The sequence below is a fragment of the Saimiri boliviensis genome, chromosome 7 (assembly GCF_048565385.1).
Source record: "Saimiri boliviensis isolate mSaiBol1 chromosome 7, mSaiBol1.pri, whole genome shotgun sequence".
Taxonomy (NCBI): Eukaryota; Metazoa; Chordata; class Mammalia; order Primates; family Cebidae; genus Saimiri; species Saimiri boliviensis.
In genome coordinates, this window is record NC_133455.1 from 69,292,851 (window position 1) to 69,316,883 (window position 24,033).

The window sequence follows — 24,033 nt, forward strand, 5'->3', positions numbered from 1 at the left end:
GGAGTGCAGTGGTGCAATCTTGGCTCACTGGAACCTCCACCTCCTGGGTTCAAGCCATTCTCCTGCCTCAGCCTAGCTCATTTTTTGTATTTTTAGTTAGATGGGGTTTTGCTATGTTGGCCACGCTGTACTCGAACTCCTGACCTCAGGTGATCCCCCCGGCTCAACCTCCCAAAGTGCTGGGATTAAAGCATGAGCCACTGCATCTGGCCTTATAAACATTACTACTTGTCCTTTATTCACTGAGGAGATAAAATGATTAAGGAAATTAGCCAAGGCTATCCAGTTTGTATCATAAGTGGTGGAGTTAGAATCTCGACCCCGGCAATCTGGCTCCTGAATCTGTGCTCCTAACCAATTCATTATACTGCCTTTCAAAAGCAGTATCATTAGAACAGAAGCTCCACAAGAGGGGAGATTTTGTTTTGTTTATTGCTGTGTCTTCTAGCTCAGGAAGAGGGCAGGAGGGGGAATAAAAAAACAAAGATGGTTGTGACTCCTAAGGAAGTAGACCAAAAGGTGTCTGTCTCTTTTTTCCCCAAAGCCTGGGAAAAAAAAAGGAACTTACTCAGAAAAGCCTTTCCACTTCAGTAGATATTCCACTTGTCCCTTAACCACACGTCTGTCTAGCACCTTCTCCACAACATACTCCTCCTCATCCTCTGAAGAAGAACTGTCAGCTGTCCGCTTGGTTTTCTTTCCCATGTCGCACACCGTTCCCCCTGAAAGACTAAGGCCACCGGGCTCCTGCAAAGGCAAAGGACAAAATGGTTAGAGTCCATGTGAGGAGTTAAAAACTTTGTCTCTTCTTGATGGGATGAAAGGGGATAACACCAAGTTGCCATGTGCCCTGCTCTTGAGTCTCAAATCATTCTACAGATAAGACCTAAGAATTTAATTCAGAAATCAATCAGTCTTCACTTCCTCAACGACTAAAGAGACCAAAATTATTAGAAGGCATACTGTCTAACTCTTTTATTTCAGATTCCGAAAGACAAGTAGTGTGGTATGCTATTCCTAAACAGAAATATGGAAAATATTCACTTAAATGAACCAAGATAGAACTAAACCTTCCCCTCCAAGATGCATAAGGGTCTTTATAAAAGTGAAAAAAAAATGAAAGCCACTAAAATATAAGTTTTCTGTGCTCTGAACATCTTGCCCAGTCTCTTAGAAGCACAAAAAAAAGGCTTGCTCAGGCATCTTTCACCACATTTTCAGTGACTCGGTACATTTCCCTTATACAAATTGAGCTTGTCCCTTCAGAGAATCCATCAGCTCATAAAAGCAAGGCTGACATCTCAAACACACTAAGCTTCCTTTTCAGCAAGCTAGTTTGGGGATGGGAGGGAGGCAGGGAGGAGAGAAAAATTTTTAGTCCTAAAATTCAAAATTACTCACTAGATTGTTCAGTAATTCCCAAGATGCAACTAGCCCAAATAGTTAAGAAGGTACTTCTCCTCCTAACTGAAGTTGACTCAGGGCCAAAGAAGAGGAGGAGGAAAAAGAAGTCTGGCCCCAGACTCAGCATCAACATGAAGCCTCCTCAAAATACAGAGGAACCATTCATAGGCCCAAGGAAAGCTGAAGCAAGAAAACACAAATGGAAATTGAGTTAAGCTTAGAAATATGCACACCAGGGGGTACTCAACAGAGAATCTAGTTTTAAAAATTCTCATGTTGTTGTTCCATAATCATTTTTAAGAATTTTTCTTTAACCATGTTAAATGGTGCCTACAGTCTGGATTATAGAGTAGCAGAAACTGTTTTCTTAGCTGAACTCCATTATTATTTTGCTGTAATCTTCAAAGATGTTTTTCAGCACCCTCTAAATATTTCCACCCTGACCAGAAAACCACTTCTAGAAATAGAGAGGGCCCACTACTCATCTCAGAATTATGTTCAAGTCACATAAAAAGTGGCAATTATCAATTCACATCAAATTATTAAAAATTATTACAAGAATATATAGTTGGAAACCCTATTTCTAGAACTTATTAGCAATAGGTCTGCCCACCTAAAAACTGCCTACATCCATTACTGCCCTATCATTGAACTAAGTTTTTATTAAAATATTCTATTTGAAAGAGGAAGTAGTAAGAAAATGTAAGTGGGGGGAGAAAATAATTTTTCCATGAATTTAGAAGAATCCTAAGCTTCAAGAAAATATCTGATTTGGTTTATTTAAAATAAAACAGCCTCCGACCTCACCAGAGACAGGAAATGTCATATTCCAGGGAGAGTACCCCACCCCCACCCCCACTCACCTTGGAATTTCCGGGAGCTGAGCAGTTTAGGTCAGAGCGCTGGGGTTAAAACCAGCCCCATGTTAGATGCATGCAGTTAAGCATTGTGGCTATGGCCTCCCCTGTCTCACCAGGAAAAACAAGGATTTACATGTGTTCTTCATTTTGAGGGAGAAAAAAGGAAAATCTCCCTTTATACTTTCATGCAGAAGAGGAGCCCCAAAGGTAGAAGATGAATGGGGGGTTCCCTCCTTTACCTACCGGATCGCCCCAGTTCTTTCTTTCCCTCTGGGCTAACAGGAGGGGCCTCCCCTCCCAGGTCTGGGTCTTGGCGGGCTGGCAGCTCCCCCGCCCCCACCCAGCTGCCTGGGCGCCACTGCGCAGCTGTCCCAGACCGTTGCCATAGCAACTGGCAGCAGTACTACACTAAGGGGGAGAGGCAAATGGAAAAGTTAAAAGGCTTAACTTTCCTTTTCAGTGAAGACTGGGTGGAGAAGTTGGAAGGTACCTCCTTGGCCTCAAGGCTAAGGAATTCAAAACTCAAGGGAATTACTTTTTAGGTTTTAAATCCAGAATTTATGCTTACTTCTCTAAAAGCACTGTAAATTAATCAATAGCATTTTAAGATCATCTAACAAGATTACAGCTCAACTGAAGGGGGGAGGGGAAAGGCTGGATCCTTCTACAACGGGATCAGTACAAACCACCCATCCCCTAATCCAGCCCACCAGAAGCACTTCGGGCAATACCATTTTACCATCTGTCACTGAACAGTTAATTAAAATTGCTTGAGGGGAAAAAATAACAGGAAACGGGGGAGGGGAAGTATTTTAAAGACACTATAACAAGTTTCCTTCTTTGGGAGGATTACTAGAGACACAATCCAAAGACCTGAAACTGAAAAAAAAAAAAAAAAAAAAAAACCTTAACTAAAATTACAGGCGGAGGGCTGGGCACAGTGGCTCCTGCCTGTAAATCCCGGAATTTTGGGAGGCTGAGGCAGGCAGGTCATTTGAGGTCAGGAGTCTGAAACCAGCCTGATGAATATGGTGAAATCCCGTCTCTACTAAAAATACAAAAAAATTAGCCAGGTGTGGTGGCAAGCGCACACAGTCCCACCTACTCTGGACACAGAGGCAGAAGAATCGTTTGAAACGGGGAGGCAGAAGTTGCAGTGAGCTGAAGTCGTGCCACTGTACTCCAGCCTGGATGACAGAATGAGACTCTGTCTCAAAAAAATAAAATAAATAACAGGTGAGAAAAAAATTCCTAAGAAGTTAAAAAAAAAAAAAAGAGGAGAGCAGTTCTACCAACCTAATGGTTGTTAAATTAAAACCACTTCTAGGTTGTTCTATAATGTTATGAAACAGATTTGTTAATAACTATTCATCACCTGATACATTATTAACGTACAACTCTATACCAGTATGTCACAATACTTGAGGAGTACTGGGATAAATAAAAAAGATATTTAGAGAGTTGAAATTCCGTTAAGTTTTCCATTCTTCAGGCTCTAAAGAACATTTTGGAGAGCTCCAAACTACTCTGCTTTATAGATACAGGAACTTCAAAGTTGGAAGTGGCTGCTATAAGAGAGTAAGAAAAAGGGACAATCAAAAGCAAAGAACTCAGTTGAAGCAGAGAATGGTGACTATTTGGGCTGTCAAACAGAAGAAACCATAGGGTGTAAGAGCAAAGTAGAAAATTTTTAATTACAAAAGATTTTCTCAAATTTGAAAGGCTCACCAGCAAACCTCCAATTAAAAACTGCGTTTTTCAGCTGGGCATGGTGGCGCGTGCCTGTAATCCCAGCTACTCAGGAGGCTGAGGCAGGAGAATTGCCTGAACCCAGGAAGCGGAGGTTGCAGTGAGCCGAGATCGCGCCATTGCACTCCAGCCTGGGTAACAAGAGCGAAACTCCGTCTCACAAAAAAAAAAAAAAGACTAATAGTAATTCTGTAAAGGAACAATGAACAGGAAAGAATGACAGCAATACTAACATTTTGGTGAAACCATTCAGAGAAAGAAAAGTAAATTTAATGAAGAAAGAGACAAAAATATTCTGGTATCCACCCCTCCCCACAAAACATCAGGAAATAAAGATTGAGATCAATTCCCTCCTTTCCACCCTTTAGAAGTACTTAAAGGGCACATGGGCTGAGGTCCCTTTCTTTTAGGGAAATGGGTTTTGTAACCGCTGACAAATCGAATTGGGCCTAATGCCAGGAGTCAGAGTCCAACCATAATATTCTTTAAAGAATGGCATGCAATTGTCTTGTAAATCTCCTGGACAGTCACAGATCAGAAGCTGGCAAGGATGACGACATAGTTCTGATGGAATGTGTCTTATCTTAACCTTGAAGTTACAGATCTGCTCAGGAGCAGCAGTAAGAAATGAGAAATGCACTCGGACATCGGAGGGGACATAATTCTCTTTTAGACAGTGCGACCCAGAGTATTAGGGTCAAATGAAACACAAAGCCACTTGAACAATTTAAGGGCTAGAGCCTGGACCAGATAAAGCATCAAGACCGGTGGTTCACAGTGAGCTTAGGAAGAGGGAGCTTTCCAGCATGAGAAATGAGACATGGCAGGCAGGATGATGGAGTGATTAAGGTAGAATCCCAATACCATGACAGAGGAAAAGAGGATGAGCCTCTGAACACAACCTTATCCTTGTGAGAATCTCCAAGGGAAAGGGTGAGCAGTTTCTCAAATTTCCAGAGTCTTTCAGATGTAACAGCTCTCAGCACTCTCTCTTAAATATAGAGGAACTCTCTGGTAAAGCTATCAATAACTATAGATAGATTAAAGCAACTAAGGTCCATAAAGAGATGAGAAAAGAGCAGACTCTAACAACCCTCCATATCAACAATGCAAGGCAAATTTATCATATAGGCCTCTGATTGCTGGGGGAAGGCACCCAAACCAGGGATCTGGTGAGAAGTCAGGCTTGGAAAACCATCAAAGAACTTTATAGTCGCTCTTGTTGCCCAGGCAAGAGTGCAATGATGGTACAATCTCGGCTCACCGCAACCTCCACCTTCCGGGTTCAAATGATTCTACTGCCTCAGCCTCAGTACCTGGGATTATAAGCATGCACCACCACGCCCAGCTAATTTTGTATTTTAGCCACTGTGCCTAGACAGGAGACTCTTCTTTTTTTGGAAGATCCGTATCTTCCAAAAAGTGGATACAGGGGAAGAGATGAGGAGGTAAAGCAGAAAGATGGGGATGGGATTTTTTAAAAAAAGGAAAAAAAAAATCCTTACATTAAAAGTTAGTATCAGTCCCTAGCAATTACAGAGAGAGCATCACAAGCAAGCTAAGGCTACCCAGAGAGACCCCACCTCTACTAAAAATACCAAAAAAAAAAAAAAAAAATTAGTCTGGTGTGGTGACGCACGCCTGTAATCCCACCTACACAGGAGGCTGAGGCAGGAGAATCACCTGAACCCAGGAAGCAGAGACTTCAGTCAGCCCAGATGGCACCATTGCAGTCCAGCCTGGGAGACAGGGTGAGACTCCATCTCAAAAACAAAAACAAGCCGGGCGCGGTGGCTCAAGCCTGTAATCCCAGCACTTTGGGAGGCCGAGGCGGGTGGATCACAAGGTCGAAAGTTCGAGACCATCCTGGTCAACATAGTGAAACCCCGTCTCTACTAAAAATACAAAAAACTAGCTGGGCGTGGTGGCGCGTGCCTGTAATCCCAGCTACTCAGGAGGCTGAGGCAGGAGAATTGCCTGAACCCAGGAGGCGGAGGTTGCAGTGAGCCGAGATCGCGCCATTGCACTCCAGCCTGGGTAACGAGAACGAAACTCCGTCTCAAAAAAAATAAAATAAAATAAATAAGAGGTAATGGTTAACCCTTGGCATTGACCATTTAATCCTGGAACAACCCACATAGGGTCCCTGTTATCTGTCTGCTTTGTCCAGTTCAGGCTCTACTCTCGTCCCTCCAGTCGTTACTTTTCTTTTGAGACAGAGTCTTGTTCTCTTGCTCAGGCTATGGTGCAGTGGTGCAATGACAGTTCACTGTAGCCTCAAACTCCTGGGCTCAAGCAATCCTCCCACCTCAGCTTCCTGAGTAGCTGGGACCACAGGGGCACGACACCATGCCTAGCTACATTTTTTTATTTTTTGGTGAGATGCAGTCCCACTGTGTTGCCCAAGCTGGTCTCAAACTCCTGGCCTGAAGGAATCCTCCTGCATCAACCCCACAAAGCAGTCACTACTTCTCAATGCCAACCATTCTGGTGGCTTTTCTTAGATCTTGGTATAGCCATTTTATTTTCATCACCACTTATGAGCAAAAGTACACATAATTCTAGATCTTTCTCTAAGCTTTCTTTTTATTAAGAATGAAAGCCAACTGGTAAGCTGCCTCACTGAACTACCTACTGAATTATTTAAAGGTGGTAATCAGACGAAATGTCAAGATGCATAATCAATAAGCTCTCTATTTTAGAGTTTCAGAATAAATTCTATAAGCCCCCTAACTAGGCAAAATCCTTTAGGAAGTAAGCCAGGGTTAAAGAGCAGAGGAGAGTGCATATGCAAAGCTCCCTATCACATGGATTAATTAAATATGCCATTGATGAGTGGTTGCAGTTGGCCCAGACTCGCAAAACCCCCATTTTTCCTTACGGCCCTTAGGGAGAGACAGTGGCTTACATGAAGATTAAATTATCAGCTACAGCACTGTCTTCAGGCATCCTCTATATAGCCTTATTGCAGCAAATAAAACAGAGGAAAACACACCGAACTTACAGAAACATTTTAATCTGTTCTATGTTCCTTGCTCTTTATGGAGCTCGAAGTACTGATAGTCTTAGGCATGTAACACAAACAGCATAAAACTAAAATATCCTCTATAAAGATGTTTTCTTGCACTGGATTTATGATTTCTAAAGTATTAGCCATGTGGCATTTTAACAAAAACACAGCATAGAGATGCACATTACAGCTGTCCTGGCTGTCTCAGGTTTTGTTTAATGGGCTGATAACTATCACTCCACCTCCACCAAAAGCCCATGAGCAGGGAATTCAAGAGGAGTTAAAAGGTTTTTAAATGTCTGTTTAAGAGACTAGATTAGGAAAGAGTTGAAGAGGAAGATTAACTGTGGTCGTTAACACCCCTATCATTAACAAGCCACATACAGACAACACAAACTTTATTAATAGAAGAGAGTGTGGAAGAAAGAAATGTTCTCCCATTGGCTAGCACAGCTCTAGTTCACGATCCTTTAAAAATCAGGCCAAGAGGCTGGGCACGACGGCTCACAGCTGTAATCCCAGTACTTTGGGAGGCTGAGGCAGGCAGATCACATGAGGTCAGGAGTTCAAGACCAACGTGGCCAACATTGTGAAACCCCATCTCTACTAAAAATACAAAAATTACCCAGATAAGGCAATGCAAACTAGTAATCCCAGCTACTAGGGAGGCTTAGGCAGGAGAATCGCTTGAACCTGGGAGGTGGAGGTTGCAATAAGCCAAGATGGTGCCACTGCACTCCAGCCTGGGCAACACAGACAGACTCTGTCTTGAAACACACACACACACACACACACACACACACACACACAATCAGGCCAAGCCTCCTGCTACAGTGAGCATGGGAGTAAATGGCCTTTTGTTCTTTCAGATAAACACGGCCGGCCCAGTGGCTCACACCTGTAATGCCAACACTTTGGGGAGGCAGAGGCAGGTGGATCACCTGAGGTCAGGAGTTCAAGACCAGCCTGGCCAACATGACAAAATCACGTCTCTACTAAAAATACAAAAATTAGCCAGGCATGGTAGCGGGCACCTGTAACCCCAGCTTCTCAGGAGGCTGAGGCAAGAGAATGACTTCGACCTGGGAGGCAGAGGCTGCAGTGAGCCAGTATTGCACCACTACACACCGGCCTGAGCAACAGAGCGAGACTCTCTCTCAAAAATAAAAAAAGATAAAGATATGCTTGGCTGGGTGCCACGGTTCATGCCTATAATCCCAATAATTTGGGCAGGAATATGGCTAAAGCCCAGAGTTCAAGACCAGCACGAACAAACATAGTGAGACCTCATCTATATTTAAAATAATAATTACATTCCATTTGGTATATGTCCCCCAAGCTCTGACGACCATTATATTGTAAATGAATGTGGGCTACCAGACTCAATTTTCTTGAAGGTATCAGTCTGGTAAACTGGTGTATTTAGCAGTAACACAAAAATTCTTGCTTTATATCACATTGTTTTATATTGGATTTTCTTTTTTTTCACCCTCATTAAAATCTACTGACTTTCTTCTCTCAACTATCAGTTTTGGGAAACACTCATTCTATGTTGCCCAGTTTAAAAAAAGGAGGGCCGGGCGCGGTGGCTCAAGCCTGTAATCCCAGCACTTTGGGAGGCCGAGGCAGGTGGATCACGAGGTCGAGATCGAGACCATCCTGGTCAATCAACATGGTGAAACCCCGTCTCTACCAAAAATATAAAAAATTAACTGGGCATGGTGGCACATGCCTGTAATCCCAGCTACTCAGGAGGCTGAGGCAGGAGAATTGCCTGAACCCAGGAGGCGGAGGTTGCGGTGAGCCGAGATAGCGCCATTGCACTCCAGCCTGGGTAACAAGAGCGAAACTCCGTCTCAAAAAAAAAAAAAAAAAAAAAAAAAAAAGTATGTTTTCTTTAAATTTACTTAGGGTACACCTAAACCCACCACTGGGTAAGAGATTAAATATCCAATCGTTTCAAGATTTATGAGAAAGCAGAACTTGGCACCACCATGGGAAAATGCCTTCCAGATGGTGTTTTCCAACAACTCTATCCTTGGAAATGTACTGAACTCATCTCAAGGCACTACACTCTCAGGTGGGTGTTAATCTCACATCCACTCCTCTCGAGTGTAATGAAACATGAATTTGTAGACCTTGTCACCTTTCACAAAGAACCTGGAAATCCCATCATGAATAAATCTTAAGAAAAATGGATAACAGCAACATTTGAGTAGATTACCATGAATCTTAGATTTATACATACCACTTTGGCAGATCATGTTCACAAAATATGGACAGATTAAGGGAACTGAAAATGCTCATTCCCTCCTCCCAAATAAAATTATGGTCATAAAGCATTTTCCAAACATCAGACATAAAATTAAGATTCAGTCCTTATCATCGCATCATCTAGCTTGCAGATTTTAGACACCAGTAGCTTAAGGATTACGAAGTCTCCTTCAGGTCATTTCAACAAATCATCCATTTTAACAAAGCTCCTGTGCTAAGTCAGACAATTTAGGTTTTCTTAGTGTCAGTTTAAAGAAGACATCTGGTCGGGCATGATGGCTCACATCTGTAATCCCAGCACTTCCGGAGACCAAGGTGGGCGGATCACCCGAGGTGTCAGGACTTTGGAGTACAATAGTGTGATCTGCAACTTCTGCCTCCCAGGTTCAAGCAATTCTCCTGCCTCAGTCTCCCGAGTAACTGGGATCACAGGCATGTGCACCACACTTAGTAATTTTTGTATTTTTAGTAGAGATGGGGTTTCACCATGTTGGCAGGTTGATTTCAAACTCCTGACTTCAAGCGATCAGCCTGCCTCAGCCTCCCAAAGTACTGGGATCACACTTGTGAGCCATCGTCCTCAGCCAAAAATACAAATCAGTATACTAAAATCTGATTAATACATGCTGACAAAAAAGAATTTTTATATAATTGTAATAAGAAATACCTCTGACTGAAAACTTCACGGAACAAAAGAAATTCCTTCAACATACGGTATAATTTTGTGCTCTACTTCTGCCTAATATATATGCAACATGAATTATATGGAAGTCATAGTCTATAATTTAGATAAATTTTTTAAAAATAAACTTTTATATAATTGTAATAATATCTTAGACTGAAAACCTTATGGAGCAAAAGAAGAAATTCCTTCAACATATGGTATAATTTTGTGCTCTGACTCTGCCTGATATATATGCAACATGAATTATATGTAAGTCACAGTCTGTAAGTTAGATAAATAAAATCAAGTCAGTATTGAACTTTTCCCATCCCATACAAGGGTACTGCCAGGTACAGTAGCTCACACCTGTAATCCCAACACTCTGGGAGGGCAAGGTGGGCAGATGGCCTAAGGCCAGGAGTTTGAGACCAGCTGGCCAACATGGCAAAACCCTGTCTCTACTAAAAATACAAAAATTAGGCCGGGCGCGGTGGCTCAAGCATGTAATCCCAGCACTTTGGGAGGCCGAGGCGGGTGGATCACGAGGTCGAGAGATCGAGACCAACCTGGTCAACATGGTGAAACCCCGTCTCTACTAAAAATACAAAAAATTAGCTGGGCATGGTGGTGCGTGCCTATAATCCCAGCTACTCAGGAGGCTGAGGCAGGAGAATTGCCTGAACCCAGGAGGCGGAGGTTGCGGTGAGCCGAGATCGCGCCATTGCACTCCAGCCTGGGTAACAAGAGCGAAACTCCGTCTCAAAAAAAAAAAAAAAAAAAAAATACAAAAAAAAATACAAAAATTAGCCAGCCTTGGTGGTGGGAACTTATAATTCCAGCTATTCAGCAGGCTGAGGCACAAGAATGGCTTGAACCAGGGAGGTGGAGGTTGCAGAGAGCGAAGATGGTGCTATTGCACTCCAGCCTGGGCAACAGAGTAAGACTTTGTCTCAAAAAAAAAAATACAAGGGTATCCTTGGCAGCTCCTGGGCCACATATTATGATCTTGACCAATTTCTCTCTGTGGCAATTTAAAAGCTGTAAAAAAAAAATACATAATAGGTGATGACAGGAGAAACAAACCCACACCAGAAGTTATTGAACCTTGCAGGTCTTTTCAAGTGTCTTTATTGACATTTAAGTTGAGTTACTATGCCACAGTATCATAAAAGTGTGCTCTACACTTCAGCTATATTGATAGTTAAATGCAAAGAAAGGCATCGATAAATGGCTAAAGGGATGAGCAATCTCAGACCACCCAGCTCTTAAAGTGTTTTGATGTGTTACGTAAAATTTTTCTGACTCTCTTTTTGTCCAGTTTCGTACATTCCCAATTCAAATCCTATGCCAAATACATGATTAATAATAGTAATTCTGATCCTTATTCTAAAATTGGTTGATTATGTGATATTTATTGAGGGCCTAAAAAGTGTCAAGCATTACTTGGGCACAGTCTATTCCAGTTTTCAATTTTAAGGCTGAGGATATTTGAAGCTTCTCCTCGGTCAAGTTAGCACCTTCTCCAAAGGTTGTTATAAAAAAGCTAAAATTTGGCCGGGCGCGGTGGCTCAAGCCTGTAATCCCAGCACTTTGGGAGGCCGAGGCGGGTGGATCACAAGGTCAAGAGATCGAGACCATCCTGGTCAACATGGTGAAACCCCGTCTCTACTAAAAATACAAAAAAAATAGCTGGGCATGGTGGTGCGTGCCTGTAATCCCAGCTACTTAGGAGGCTGAGGCAGGAGAATTGCCTGAACCCAGGAGGCGGAGGTTGCGGTGAGCCGAGATCGCGCCATTGCACTCCAGCCTGGGTAACAAGAGCGAAACTCCGTCTCAAAAAAAAAAAAAAAAAACAAAAAAACAAAAGCTAAAATTTGTCAATAGTGGAAAGATCAAGACAGGAATAAGTACATGTGGGTCTTAACCCAACTAGATCATTAAAAGGTCAAATTGGGCCGGGCGCGGTGGCTCAAGCCTGTACTCCCAGCACTTTGGGAGGCCGAGGCAGGTGGATCACAAGGTCGAGAGATCGAGACCATCCTGGTCAACATGGTGAAACCCCGTCTCTACTAAAAATACAAAAAACTAGCTGGGCGTGGTGGCGTGTGCCTGTAATCCCAGCTACTCAGGAGGCTGAGGCAGGAGAATTGCCTGAGCCCAGGAGGCGGAGGTTGCGGTGAGCCGAGATCGCGCCATTGCACTCCAGCCTGGGTAACAAGAGCAAAACTCCGTCTCAAAAAAAAAAAAAAAAAAAAAGGTCAAATTGGAAAAGTTCATTGACTCTCATGGGTGTTGGTTATTAGCCCTACTTAAACATCTCCTGTGGGAAAAACAAGAAAATACTCTGAAAAATATAAAGCAAACAGAAGTTAAATGTGACAGTAGACGAAGTTAAAATAACTTTTGATAAGTGTTACTGCTTCTGTTTTCTGGAAGAGTTTGTATAAAATTGGTATCTCTTCCTAAAAGGTTTGGTAAAATTCTTCAATGAAGCCATTTGGGCTTGGTTTTTTTTCTTTTGAGACAGTCTCACTCTGTTGCCCAGGCTGGAGTGCAGTGGCGCAATCTCAGCTCACTGCACCCTCTGCCTCCCAGTTCGAGCGCTTCTCCTGCCTCAGCCTCCTGAGTAGCTAGGAGTACAGAAGCCCGCCACCACGAGGGCCAGCCTGGTCTCAAGCTCCTGACCTCATGATCTGCCCGCCTCAGCCTCCCAAAGAGCTGAGATTACAGGCATGAGCCACTGCACCATGCCTAGGCCTGGAGTTTTCTTTGTGGGATGATTTCTAACTACAAATTCCTTTTCCTTAATAGAGATGGGGTAAGTAAGGTTCTGAGGTTTTGTTCCTGTTTTTGTCTGTAGAGAAGTCTCATGTTTCCTAGGCTAATTTGGAAATGTTGTGGCCTCCCAAAATGTTGACATTACAGGTGTAAGCCTCCATGCCCACCCAAGGTTCTGTATTTAAGCAAGTTTTGGTATTTTTTTTTCCCCACCTAGATTTCATAGATAGTCTGTCTTTCAAAGAAGTTACTAACTTCAACTAAGACATAGAATGTATTCATGTTTTTCGTAATATCCCCTTATTACTTTTCTTGTATATGTAGGATCAGTAGTGATATCCCTTATTTCCTAATACAGGTAATTGGTGTATTTTTTCCTGTTTTATCAATTTTATTGATCTTTTCAAAGAACTGTTGGCCGGACGCGGTGGCTCAAGACTGTAATCACAGCACTTTGGGAGGCCGAGGCGGGTGGATCACGAGGTCAAGAGATCGAGACCATCCTGGTCAACATGGTGAAACCCCGTCTCTACTAAAAATACAAAATATTAGCTGGGCACGTTGGCGCGTGCCTGTAATCCCAGCTACTCAGGAGGCTGAGGCAGGAGAATTGCTTGAACCCGGGAGGCGGAGGTTGCGGTGAGCTGAGATCGCGCCATTGCACTCCAGCCTGGGTAACAAAAAGCGAAACTCCGTCTCAAAAAAAAAAAAAAAAAAAAAAAAAAAAAAAAAAAAAACTGTTTTGATTTTCTCTATTATTCTATATCCCATTAATTGCTGCTGTTATCATTACTATTTTCTTGTTTATTTTGGATTTAATTTGTCCTTTTTCTAGGTTCACAGGGGCAAACCTGTCACTGACCTGCTTTTGTTTAAGTATTTACTGCTATAAATTTTCCTTTAAGCATTGTCTTAACTGCATCCCACAAGTTTGTTTTGTTTTGTTGAGATAGGATCTCTGTCACTCAGGGTCAAGTGCAATGGCAGGATCACAGCTCACTGCAGCCTTGATCTCCCAGGCTCCAGTGAGCTTCCCACCTCAGCCTCCCAAGTAGCTGGGACTACTCTGGCAAGCCACCACTCCTGTATATTTTTTTTCTAGAGACTAGGTCTCACTATGTTGCCCATGCTGGTCTTGAACTCCTGGGCTCAAGTGATCCTCTCACCTCAGTTTCCCAAAGTGCTGGGTTTACAGGAATCAGTCACAGCACCCAGCCTCATCCTAGAAGTTTTGATACATCATGTTTTCACTTTCATTCAGTTCCAAGTATTTTTTAATTTTCTTTGCAATTTCCTCTTTGTAGGTGGCTTACTTTGAAGTGTGTTGTGTAGTTTAAGAATATTTAGGGATTTTTCTTGATGTCTTTGTTACTGATTTTTTATTAACTGCACTATGGTCAGGAAATAAACATACCTTGGCCAAGCACAGTGTCTCATGTCTGTAATCCCAGTACTTTGGGAAGCTGAGATGAGAAGATCACTTGAGCCCAGGAGTTTGAGACCAACCTGGGCAATATAATGAGACCCTGTCTCTCCAAAAAAAAAATAAAAAGGAAGGAGGTCTGAGCATGGTGACACAGGAGGATCACTTGAGCCTAGGAGTTGGAGGCTGCATTGAGTTATGATTGTGCTACTGTACTCTGGATTAGATGACAGAGCAAGACCGTTTAAATCTAAAAAAAAAAAAACTTTATGATTGAATCCTTTTGAATTTGAGACTTATCGACCCCAAAGATAAACTGTCTGTGCAAATGTTCCATATGCACTTGAAAAGCATGTGTATTCTGTTGTTGCCTGCACTATTCTATAAATGTCAATCATATTTGGTAGTGTTGTTCAAGTCTTTTCCTTACTGATTTCATCTACCTGCTTTATCATTTACTGAGGGGCACTGAAACTTAAATATAATTGCGGATTTATATATTTAAACATAATACAAATATAATTGCTGATGTCTGTTATTTCATTTTTCTTTTTTTTTGGAGACAGTCTTGCTCTGTCACCCAGGCTGGAGTGTAGTGGCGCAATCTCGGCTCACTACAACCTCCGCCTCCTGGGTTCAAGTGATTCTCCTGCCTCAGTTTCCAAAGTAGCTGGGATTACAGGCGCACGCCACCATGCCCAGCTAACTTTTGTATTTTCAGTAGAGACAGGGTTTTGCCATGTTGACAAGGCTGGTCTGGAACTCCTGACCTCAGGTGATCCATCCACCTCAGCTTCCCAAAGTGTTGGGATTACAGGTGTGAGCCACCACACCAAGCCTGGTATTTCTGTTTTCCTTTGTATATATTGAAGCTTTATTACCTTTTAGGACATTTAGGATTGTTATATCGATTTCATGGATTTATTCATTACATAACCTGGTGTTATTTGCCCTACCTATCTCATAAGTCTATTATGGAAAAATAACAGCAAAATACTTTGAAAAATATGTAGGAAACAGAAGGTAAAATGATTAATTAAGGAAGTAAAAAAAAAAAACTTTAATGAATTTTCTTTATTATCTGAAGTCTCATCTAAGCTTGTCTCTAACTACTCATATAAATGAGGTTTGCTATGTTTTTATCAGATCTTAAGCATAATTTATTGTTGTGAAATACTGAACAAATTAGCAGTATATTACCCTCCACAACTCCCTGTGAGGTAAGTGAGTTGTACAAATTTAGGGATGAGAAACAAGGCACACAGAGTTCAAGGATTTGCCTTCGAAACAAAACTTAAGATTTCCCAGCCTGTTAGTTGACCTCTTGAGTACAGGGCATTTTATTCCGACATAATTATATTTTATTCTGACATAATTATGCCCTCTGGCTCAGATATGAACTTGCTTTATTCTAAGAAACATAGATTACAATCAGAAAAATACTTGAATTCAATTTGGTTCCTCCTCTCCACAGAAGAAATAAATAATGAGTGCGTTATAAAACTTGATCTTGAAACAGTCCTTTCAAGTACACCATCTTAAGCTCATGGCTTTATCTAGTGTCCCTCCTAGCAACAAAGCAGGCTAGAATAGGCATTCAGTGAGTCTGAAGAATAAGACTGCATGTGAAAATTTTCACTCTGTCCATGACCTAGTTTCAGGTAAAAAAAAAAATCTGTCAGTGTTTAATTTTGATGAACTGCTACTACTGGCAAGAAAATCCAGGCTACACAGTTTATAGCCTCACTAGAAATACAGTGAAAATGTCCCAACTAGTCTATTACATCCCTTGTAGAAAATATTTTCTTCTTGGACTAAATCAAGGTTCTGTAGCTAGTGAAAAAAAAGAGAAAAGAAAATCTTTTCTTCAAAAAGGTTTAAGCACACAGCTAACAAATGCAGGTCAGTTATCCTGTGTTAATACCTCAAGGAGTTGACAGCCAAGAGCTCAGTCTTCCATCCTTCAAGTCCTAGGCAAGAACAGGACTACACTCAATGTTAGAATCTGTAATGTTTGATTCACATTTAAAATTATTGACTTAAAAAACAAACTCCAAGATGACTTCAGAGTCAGTTCATAAAGTCTTACGTCTAGAAGGCTTGTTAACTATGACTTATCCAACTCCTTCCCTATAAGGGCAAATGGTTCACCCATGGCTACACCACTAGATAAGAGCAGACGCAGGACAAGAACCCAGGTTTCTGAGCCTTTTATTTTTCACTTGCCTCTCTTTCTTTAAAAATAACCTTTTCTTTTCTGAATTAGGTCACATCTATTTGGGTAGAGGTTAGGAAACCAATGTGTAATGGTCTGAATGGTGGCCTTCCCCCAAAGAGATTCACATCTTAATCCCTCGAACCTGTAAATGTTACCTTATATAACAAAAGATGTGATTAAAAGATGTGATTAAAAGATGTGATTAAAAGATGAAATCTGGGCTAGGTGTGGTGGCTCACAACTGTAATCCCAGCACTTTGGGAGCCCGAGGCAGGTAGATCACGAGGTCAAGAGAGCGAGACCATCCTGGTCAACATGGTGAAACCCCGTCTCTACTAAAAATACAAAAGAGTAGCTGGGCATAGTGGTGTGTGCCTGTAATCCCAACTACTCAGGAGGCTGAGGCAGGAGAATTGCCTGAACCCAGGAGGTGGAGGTTGCTGTGAGCTGAGATAGCACCATTGCACTCCAGCCTGGGTAACCAGAGTAAAACGCCGTCTCAAAAAAAAGATGAATCTGGCCTGGCACTGGGACTCATGCCTATAATCCCAGGGTTTTGGGGTTTTGGGAAGCTGAGGCGGGTGGATCACCTGAGGTCAGGAGTTCGAGACCAGCCTGGCCAAAATGGTGAAATTCCATCTCTACTAAAAATATAAAACTTAGCTGGGCATGGTGGCAAGCGCCTGTAATCCCAGCTACTCAGGAGGCTGAGGCAGGAGAATAAGCTTGAACCTAAGAGGCAGAGGTTGCAGTGAGCCAAGACCTCACCAATACACTCCAGCCTGGGCAAGAAGTAAGATTCTGCCCCCCACCCACCCAAAAAAAGGGAGATGAATCTACATATTTTTTCCAGGGTCCTGCCACTTTAGGAATATATTTTAAATCTGCTGTCAGGTTGAATTAAAAGATATGAGACAAATGTATCCTGGTTCATCCAAGTGGATCTTAATTGCAATAATATGTATCCTTATAATACAGAGGCAGAGGGAGAGTTCTGAGACAAATACTCAAAAGAGAAGACAATGTGAAAACAGAGCAGACAGATATGCCAAGGACTGCTGACCACCATCAGAAGCTAGAAGAGGCAAAGAACGGTCTCTCTCTCTCCTAGAGCCCCCAGAGGGGGCTCAATATCTTGATTGCAGACTTCCGGGCTCCAGAATTGTGAGAAGAATAAATTCCTCTTGTTTTAAACCACCAAGTCTGTGGTAATTTGTTATAGCAGCCACAGGAAACTAATACACAGGGGAAATAAAAGTTTAAAAATCATAAAGTGGACATATATAAACATTACTGACCCAAAAGAATTGTGCTTCAAGTAACCCAAAGGATGTCTAAAACCTTTAATCCCTCATTTCAAAGGGTAAATTGAGGCAACTGCAGGATACAATTTACCCAAAAGAAACTGGCAGATCTGAGAAGACAAACTCAGAAAGATCTAATATTTACATAGCTGCTAACAAGAACAGTGTAGGTTTTTTTGCAAACATGCTAGTTGGTAGAGCTCCTGGACAGACTAAACATAGGCAGCAGTTGTCACTGTGGGTGTTCTTCCAGCACAAGTGTAAAGCTGTCATCAGAAATGAATATGTGGCTTCAAGTGGCTTACAGAAATCCAACAAATCTGCATCTTGGACTCTGGACAAGCGAACTCTTCTCAGGATGACCTGGACTCCTTCCTATTAGTACAATGATCAGTTAAAATCATTCTCTATAAGCAAGGAAGAAAAATAAAAGTTTATGTCAGGAGAAAAAGAGGATTGCCCAGAGTCCAAGTTCACAAACAACAGATATGTTAACAGCCATACTGAGTCAAGTGGTATCTCGCATTGTAATGTATAACTTTTACAATCAATATCCATAACACAGCTTTAGGCCCAGTTTCATGTAATGTGAATGGAAATAAAAATAATCTAAGTAAAAGGACAAAATAAAGGCTAGAAAGGCTTAACCAGGAGAGATATTAATTAAATAGGCTATACCAGTAAGATAGAAATCATGCCATGTGGTTACATAAAAGACCTCAACAGAAGCAAAAAAAGACTTGGTCTTCCTCGAAAATCGTTGTACCCTGGTACCAAACCTTTCTCTTTTCCAGACTATAGTTAAGGTCTCTGACAATCTCCAGAATTTCCTTAGCCATATACAAATCCATCTGCTTCAAATGTATGCTTGCTCTTTCACTCTTTCTTTCCCCAACTATCATCCTCCTTAGCTACTACCCAAATAGAAGCTTTCCACTTACTAGTTTTGAGAGAGACTAGTGAATATATATTTCCCCTTTAGTAAACACCCCTTTTAGATTTGGTTACAATAATACGTATGTCTCTAAGTTCTGAGCACAAGCGCTATCACTTTTATAATTGAAGGCCCAACATGTATCACATTGGAAGTTAGGATTTCCAGTGTGATAGTCCTAGAATTTCAACGAAAAATTCCACACCAAAATTTCCCCACCAGAGAAAATTCCATCGTATCTATTAACTATCACATTGGAGGCTGGGCACAGTGGCTCACGCCCAGCACTCTGGGAGGCCGAGGCAGGCAGATCACTTGAGGTCAGGAGTTTGAGACCAGCCTTACCAACATGGGGAAACCCCATCACTACCAAAAATATAAAATTAGCCAGGCATGGTGGTGCCTGCCTGTAATCCCAGCTACTTGGTAGGCTGAGGCAGGAGAATTGCTTGAACTCAGGAAGTGGAGGTTGTGGTGAGCTGAGATCATGCACACCATTGCACTCCAGGCTGGGCAACAAGAGGGAAAGAAACTCCATCTCAAAACAAACAAAACAAAACAAAACAAAACACTATCATGTTGGGAGGGACTTCTTCACAATATTTTTATTGTTTTCCCTCTTTAAGCATTGAGAGACTTCACAATAAAACAAGCAATTTTTACTTGCATACCACAGTAAACTTAGAAAGTCTCAGTTTAGCTCCTATAATCTTTCAAAGTAAAACACAGGAGTAAAAACACCAAATAAATGGTTACTGCTTAATCTGTTTACATAGATACTCCTTGATTTATGATGGGGTTATGTCCAAAACCATTGTAGGCTGAAAATATTAAAAATAGAAAATCCATTTCCTACACCTAATCTACTAAACATCATAGTTTAGCCTAGCCTACCTTAAATGTGTTCAGAATACTTACATTAACCTACAGTTGAACAGAATCACCTAACACAAAGCCTATTTTACAATAAAGTGTTGAATATCTCATGTAATTGGTTTATTACTGTACCAAAAGTGAAAAACAGAATAGTGATGTGGATACTTGAAGTACAGTTTCTACTGAATGGAAATTGCTTTCTACGTCATTGTAAAGGTGAACAATCTTAAGTTGAAATATCACAAGTCAAGGCCGGGCGCGGTGGCTCAAGCCTGTAATCCCAGCACTTTGGGAGGCCGAGGCGGGTGGATCACGAGGTCAAGAGATCGAGACCATCCTGGTCAACATGGCGAAACCCGTCTCTACTAAAAATACAAAAAATTAGCTGGGCGTGGTGGCGCGTGCCTGTAATCCCAGCTACTCAGGAGGCTGAGGCAGGAGAACTGCCTGAACCCAGGAGGCGGAGGTTGCGGTGAGCCGAGATCGCGCCATTGCACTCCAGCCTGGGTAACAAGAGCGAAACTCCGTCTCAAAAAAAAAAAAAAAAAAAAAAAAAAAAAAAAAAAAAAAAGAAATATCACAAGTCAAAGACCATCTACAAGAGGCTGGGGCTGGAGATGGAAGGAACTGACTCAGAGAGTAATCAAAGGTGGCATGATTTGGTGACCTATTGTTCAGATCAGAAGTATTTTTATCCCCCCAAAACCTCGGGTCTATAAACAGCTGTGAAATCAGTTCAGTGTAAATTGATCTCCTTTCTTGAGACAATGAAATAGCACAATGCAGACAAGAAAATATCAGAGTACTCTGCATGTTCGTTTAGTGAAATCTGGTTCAATATGTATATAGGGTTAGTGTAAAATATATTTCTTATTGAGGTCAAAAAGTCTTGGGACATGGATCCAACAGAATACCAGGAAAGAGGCTAGAATCAAGGGAAAAAGCAGCACGTGAGGCAAAGTCTACCTTCTTAAAAAACACATTTGCCATTATTTTAGGAAGCCAAAGCAGCACAAGATACAATCAATCGTATGTTTAAGTTGCAAGAAGTGGTAAAAACTTTTATTTTTTTTAAGACAAGGTCTCACTCTGTCACCCAGGCTGGAATGCAGTGGCACCATCTCGGCTCACTGCAACCTCTGCCTCCCAGGTTCAAGCCATTCTCCTGCCTCAGCCTCCCGAGTAGCTGGGATCACAGGCACTCACCACCAAGCCTAATTTGTACATTTTTAGTAGAGATAGGTTTCAGCATTTGGCCAGGCTGGTCTCAAACTCCTGGCCTCAAATGATCCACCCACCTCAGCCTCCCAAAGTGGCAGGATTACAGACGTGAGCCACTGGAGATATGCCAAGAAGTGGTAAAAATTTTAAAGAAATTTTCCTTTTATCAATTCTATGTACTAAGGAGATTTAGTACATCAGGATTTAGTCATCCATTTACCAAAGGCCACTCCCTAAACACTTCAACCATCCACAGGGCGTGGTGGTTCATATCTATAATCCCAGAACTTTGGGAGGCTGAGTTGAGGGGACCACCTGAGGTCAGGAGTTTGAAACCAGCCTGACCAACATGGAGAAACCCCATCTCTATTAAAAATACAAAATTAGCCAGGTGTGGTAGTGCATGCCTGTAATCCCAGCTACTCGGGAGGCTGAGGCAGGAGAATCACTTGAACCTGTGAGGTGGAGTTTGCAGTGAGCTGAGATCATGACATTGCACTGCAGCCTGGGCAACAAGAGCAAAACTTGGTCTTAAAAAAAAAGCAAAAAAAAAAAACTTCAAGGCCGGGCGCGGTGGCTCAAGCCTGTAATCCCAGCACTTTGGGAGGCCGAGGTGGGTGGATCACGAGGTCAAGAGCTCGAGACCATCCTGGTCAACATGGTGAAACCCTGTCTCTACTAAAATTGCAAAAAATTAGCTGCGCATGGTGGCGCGTGCCTGTAATCCCAGCTACCCAGGAAGCTGAGGAAGGAGAATTGCCTGAACCCAGGAGGCGGAGGTTGCGGTGAGCCGAGATCGCGCCATTGCACTCCAGCCTGGGTAACAAGAGCGAAACTCCGTCTCAAAAAAAAAAAAAAAACAAAAAACACTTCAACCATCTTCTCCCCCTTTACCTACTTTCCAATTGCTAAAATAATGGATTTTGAAAAGATAATAAACTTTAGCATTTTATTTTTATGTTTTAGCAATAGGATGTTGCTGTACTGCCCAGACTGGAGTGTAGCGGCTATTCACAGGCATAATCGTCTCACACTGCAGCCTTGACTTCCTGAGCTCAGGCCTCCTGCCTCAGCGTCAGCTTCCAGAGTAGCTGGAAGTACAGGAACACGAAACTATGCCCAGCATACTCCAGTATGTTAGATCAATGGTTTTCAACTGAGGGAGATTTTACCCTCACCCCTACCTCCCCGGACATTTGGCAATGTCTGGAGACATTCTGATCGTCACAAATGGGGATGTGGCGAGAGGGGCGATGCTACTAGAATACAGTGGGTAGAGGCCAGGGATGCTGCTAAATATTTCACTATGCACAGGACACCCTGAACCTCCTCAACAAATAACTGTCTGCCTCAAAATATCAACTGTGCTAAGACTGAGAAACCTTGCTGTAAGTCAAGGTTGTATTACTTTCAAACCTAAATAATCCAGGACAGATACCCTTAACCTGTATCACTTTAGTTAGTTCTCAGCTCAGTAACTCCATTACTAGCATACCTACAAATAGGTTTAAAGCCAGATATAAATTATAAATATGTCATTTTGCTAGTGCCAGAGAACATGGAAATCTCTCCAGTGTTCATAAACTTCACTAAAATTGTTTGTCTTTGGTAAAGTCAGAAAGGTCTCTAATCATAAGTGTACTTCATAGGTAGCTGATTTTCAGCATTTAAGTATTTTCCCTTGATCCTGAATAAATCAGTGAATAAAACAGTAAGACTCTGATACAGCCAATGTTATGAAAATTTATTTATTTCTCCAAAAGATCCTGGAATAAGCAAGGTGGGTATTACCAAAAGGAGATAGACTGCATGCAAAATACACTTGGAAGGAAATCTAATAAAAAGGCAAGGAATAATCCAGGTGATGGATGAGTCTTCTTTTCCCTAGAACCCTAAATATTACCTTCTTTAGGCAGTTTCCTTTTTATTTCGAAGCCAGATATTCTCAAAGGAACAGCAAAAAGAGGGGCTTTAGGATATCTTTAATGGTGTAAAGAAAGGGGAAACATATGAGCGGGAAAGTTCCCGGGAGAAAGAGACTAAAATAAAAGCACTGGGCACATGGATTGCATAAAACGGAAAAGGGGTGGTTAAGTATGTGATTATGACTAGAAACACAAAACAACTGACTTCATTTTTTATTTAATTTTAATCACAAATCATTAACTCTGCAAAGTTTTAAACGTTAAAGATCCAACTTGCCTCGATCCTACTGTGTCCCTAGCATTGGCACTTTAGTGTGTAGCTTTCCGAAACTTTTTTATGGACCTACAACATATTTGTTCAGAAATCTGCACTATTAGGAAGGAAATATTTCTCGAACGCCTTTCCATGACAGTATATTGAGATTTTTCCTATTCGTTCTAACATTTTAACAGTCTTCCTAAAGAAGCGACTTCTCAAAGTATTATTTAACAACAACAACAAAACCCTCCCCTGTTCTCCAAACCTCAAGTGGTTAGGAGGTGGGGGGAAAAAATGCCAAATCGAGGCAGACAGGAGCAAACTTACGCTTTCAAGGAGGTTTATGGGACTGAGGCCTAAAGGCTTCGTTAGAGAAGTCATTGTGGATAAGACATTCACCCTCACACGCCATTACAAGCACCGACTCCCCTTTCTCACAGCCCCAAATTGAAGACCTCCCTCTTTTGGAGAGCCGATTGGACGACTGGTCCGAGCACTTTCCTTAGGCTGTCCGTCTACTGGCTCCAGATTCGGTCCATCAGTTTAACCGCCCGACTCCCGCATTCCCCATTGGAGTCAAACCGCTGCCTCCTGCAGAAGCCCAACCTACCGCGCGCCTCGCGCTCACTGGCTCAGTGAGACGCAGCTCAGGAGGGGAAACCCGTCTCCCACATTCCGATGGCCCAAGGGCCCATCAGTCGGCAGCTCAAGGCAGACCCAATTGGCCTATACGCAAGCCAGTCAAAGTCTTGCCTGCACCGCTCCAAAGAACCTACAGGGATTAAAAATCCCGCCCCCTGTTCTTCTATTGGTTGGCCCGACCCACCGCTGCCCCTTCACTATCCCCCACCCCGCGGTCCATTCATTTCACACAATAACGGGCCCAAATGGAGTCAGTTCAAGACCTATTATGGGTAGAGAAGACTGTCTGCCACTTACCCGGGACTGAGAGTGATCACTCACGCTAACGTCTGCCCTGTTCCTGTATGGTGAGGCCGCAACGCAAGCCACCACCGCCGCCACCTTCTGCGCAACGCCAACCGCCCGCCAAAACGGATCCTTCTCTGCGCCTGCGCAACCAATCCGCGGACGGACCCTTTCTCCGCCCACCACGCAAGCGCAAAGCTGGAACCA

At 42.4% G+C, this 24,033-nt stretch overlaps 1 protein-coding gene across 4 annotated transcripts in view; it reads right to left on the bottom strand.

The window, feature by feature from the left end:
• CBX5 (chromobox 5) overlaps positions 1–23,969 on the bottom strand; it is a 51,345-nt gene extending 27,376 nt beyond the window's left edge. The window contains exons 1-2 of one of the 4 annotated variants that reach the window (XM_003939259.3): positions 23,839–23,969; positions 569–747 (exon numbers count right to left, since the gene is read on the bottom strand). In XM_003939259.3, the coding sequence (XP_003939308.1) occupies positions 569–705 (137 nt within the window). In that variant the 5' untranslated portion in view covers positions 706–747; positions 23,839–23,969. Of the gene's footprint in view, positions 1–568; positions 748–1,401; positions 1,532–2,267; positions 2,439–2,507; positions 2,604–23,838 lie in introns of those variants that run through there. The other 3 variants (XM_003939260.3, XM_074402711.1, XM_074402710.1) reach the window with 3 other exon arrangements.
• Positions 23,970–24,033: the final 64 nt, after the last annotated feature.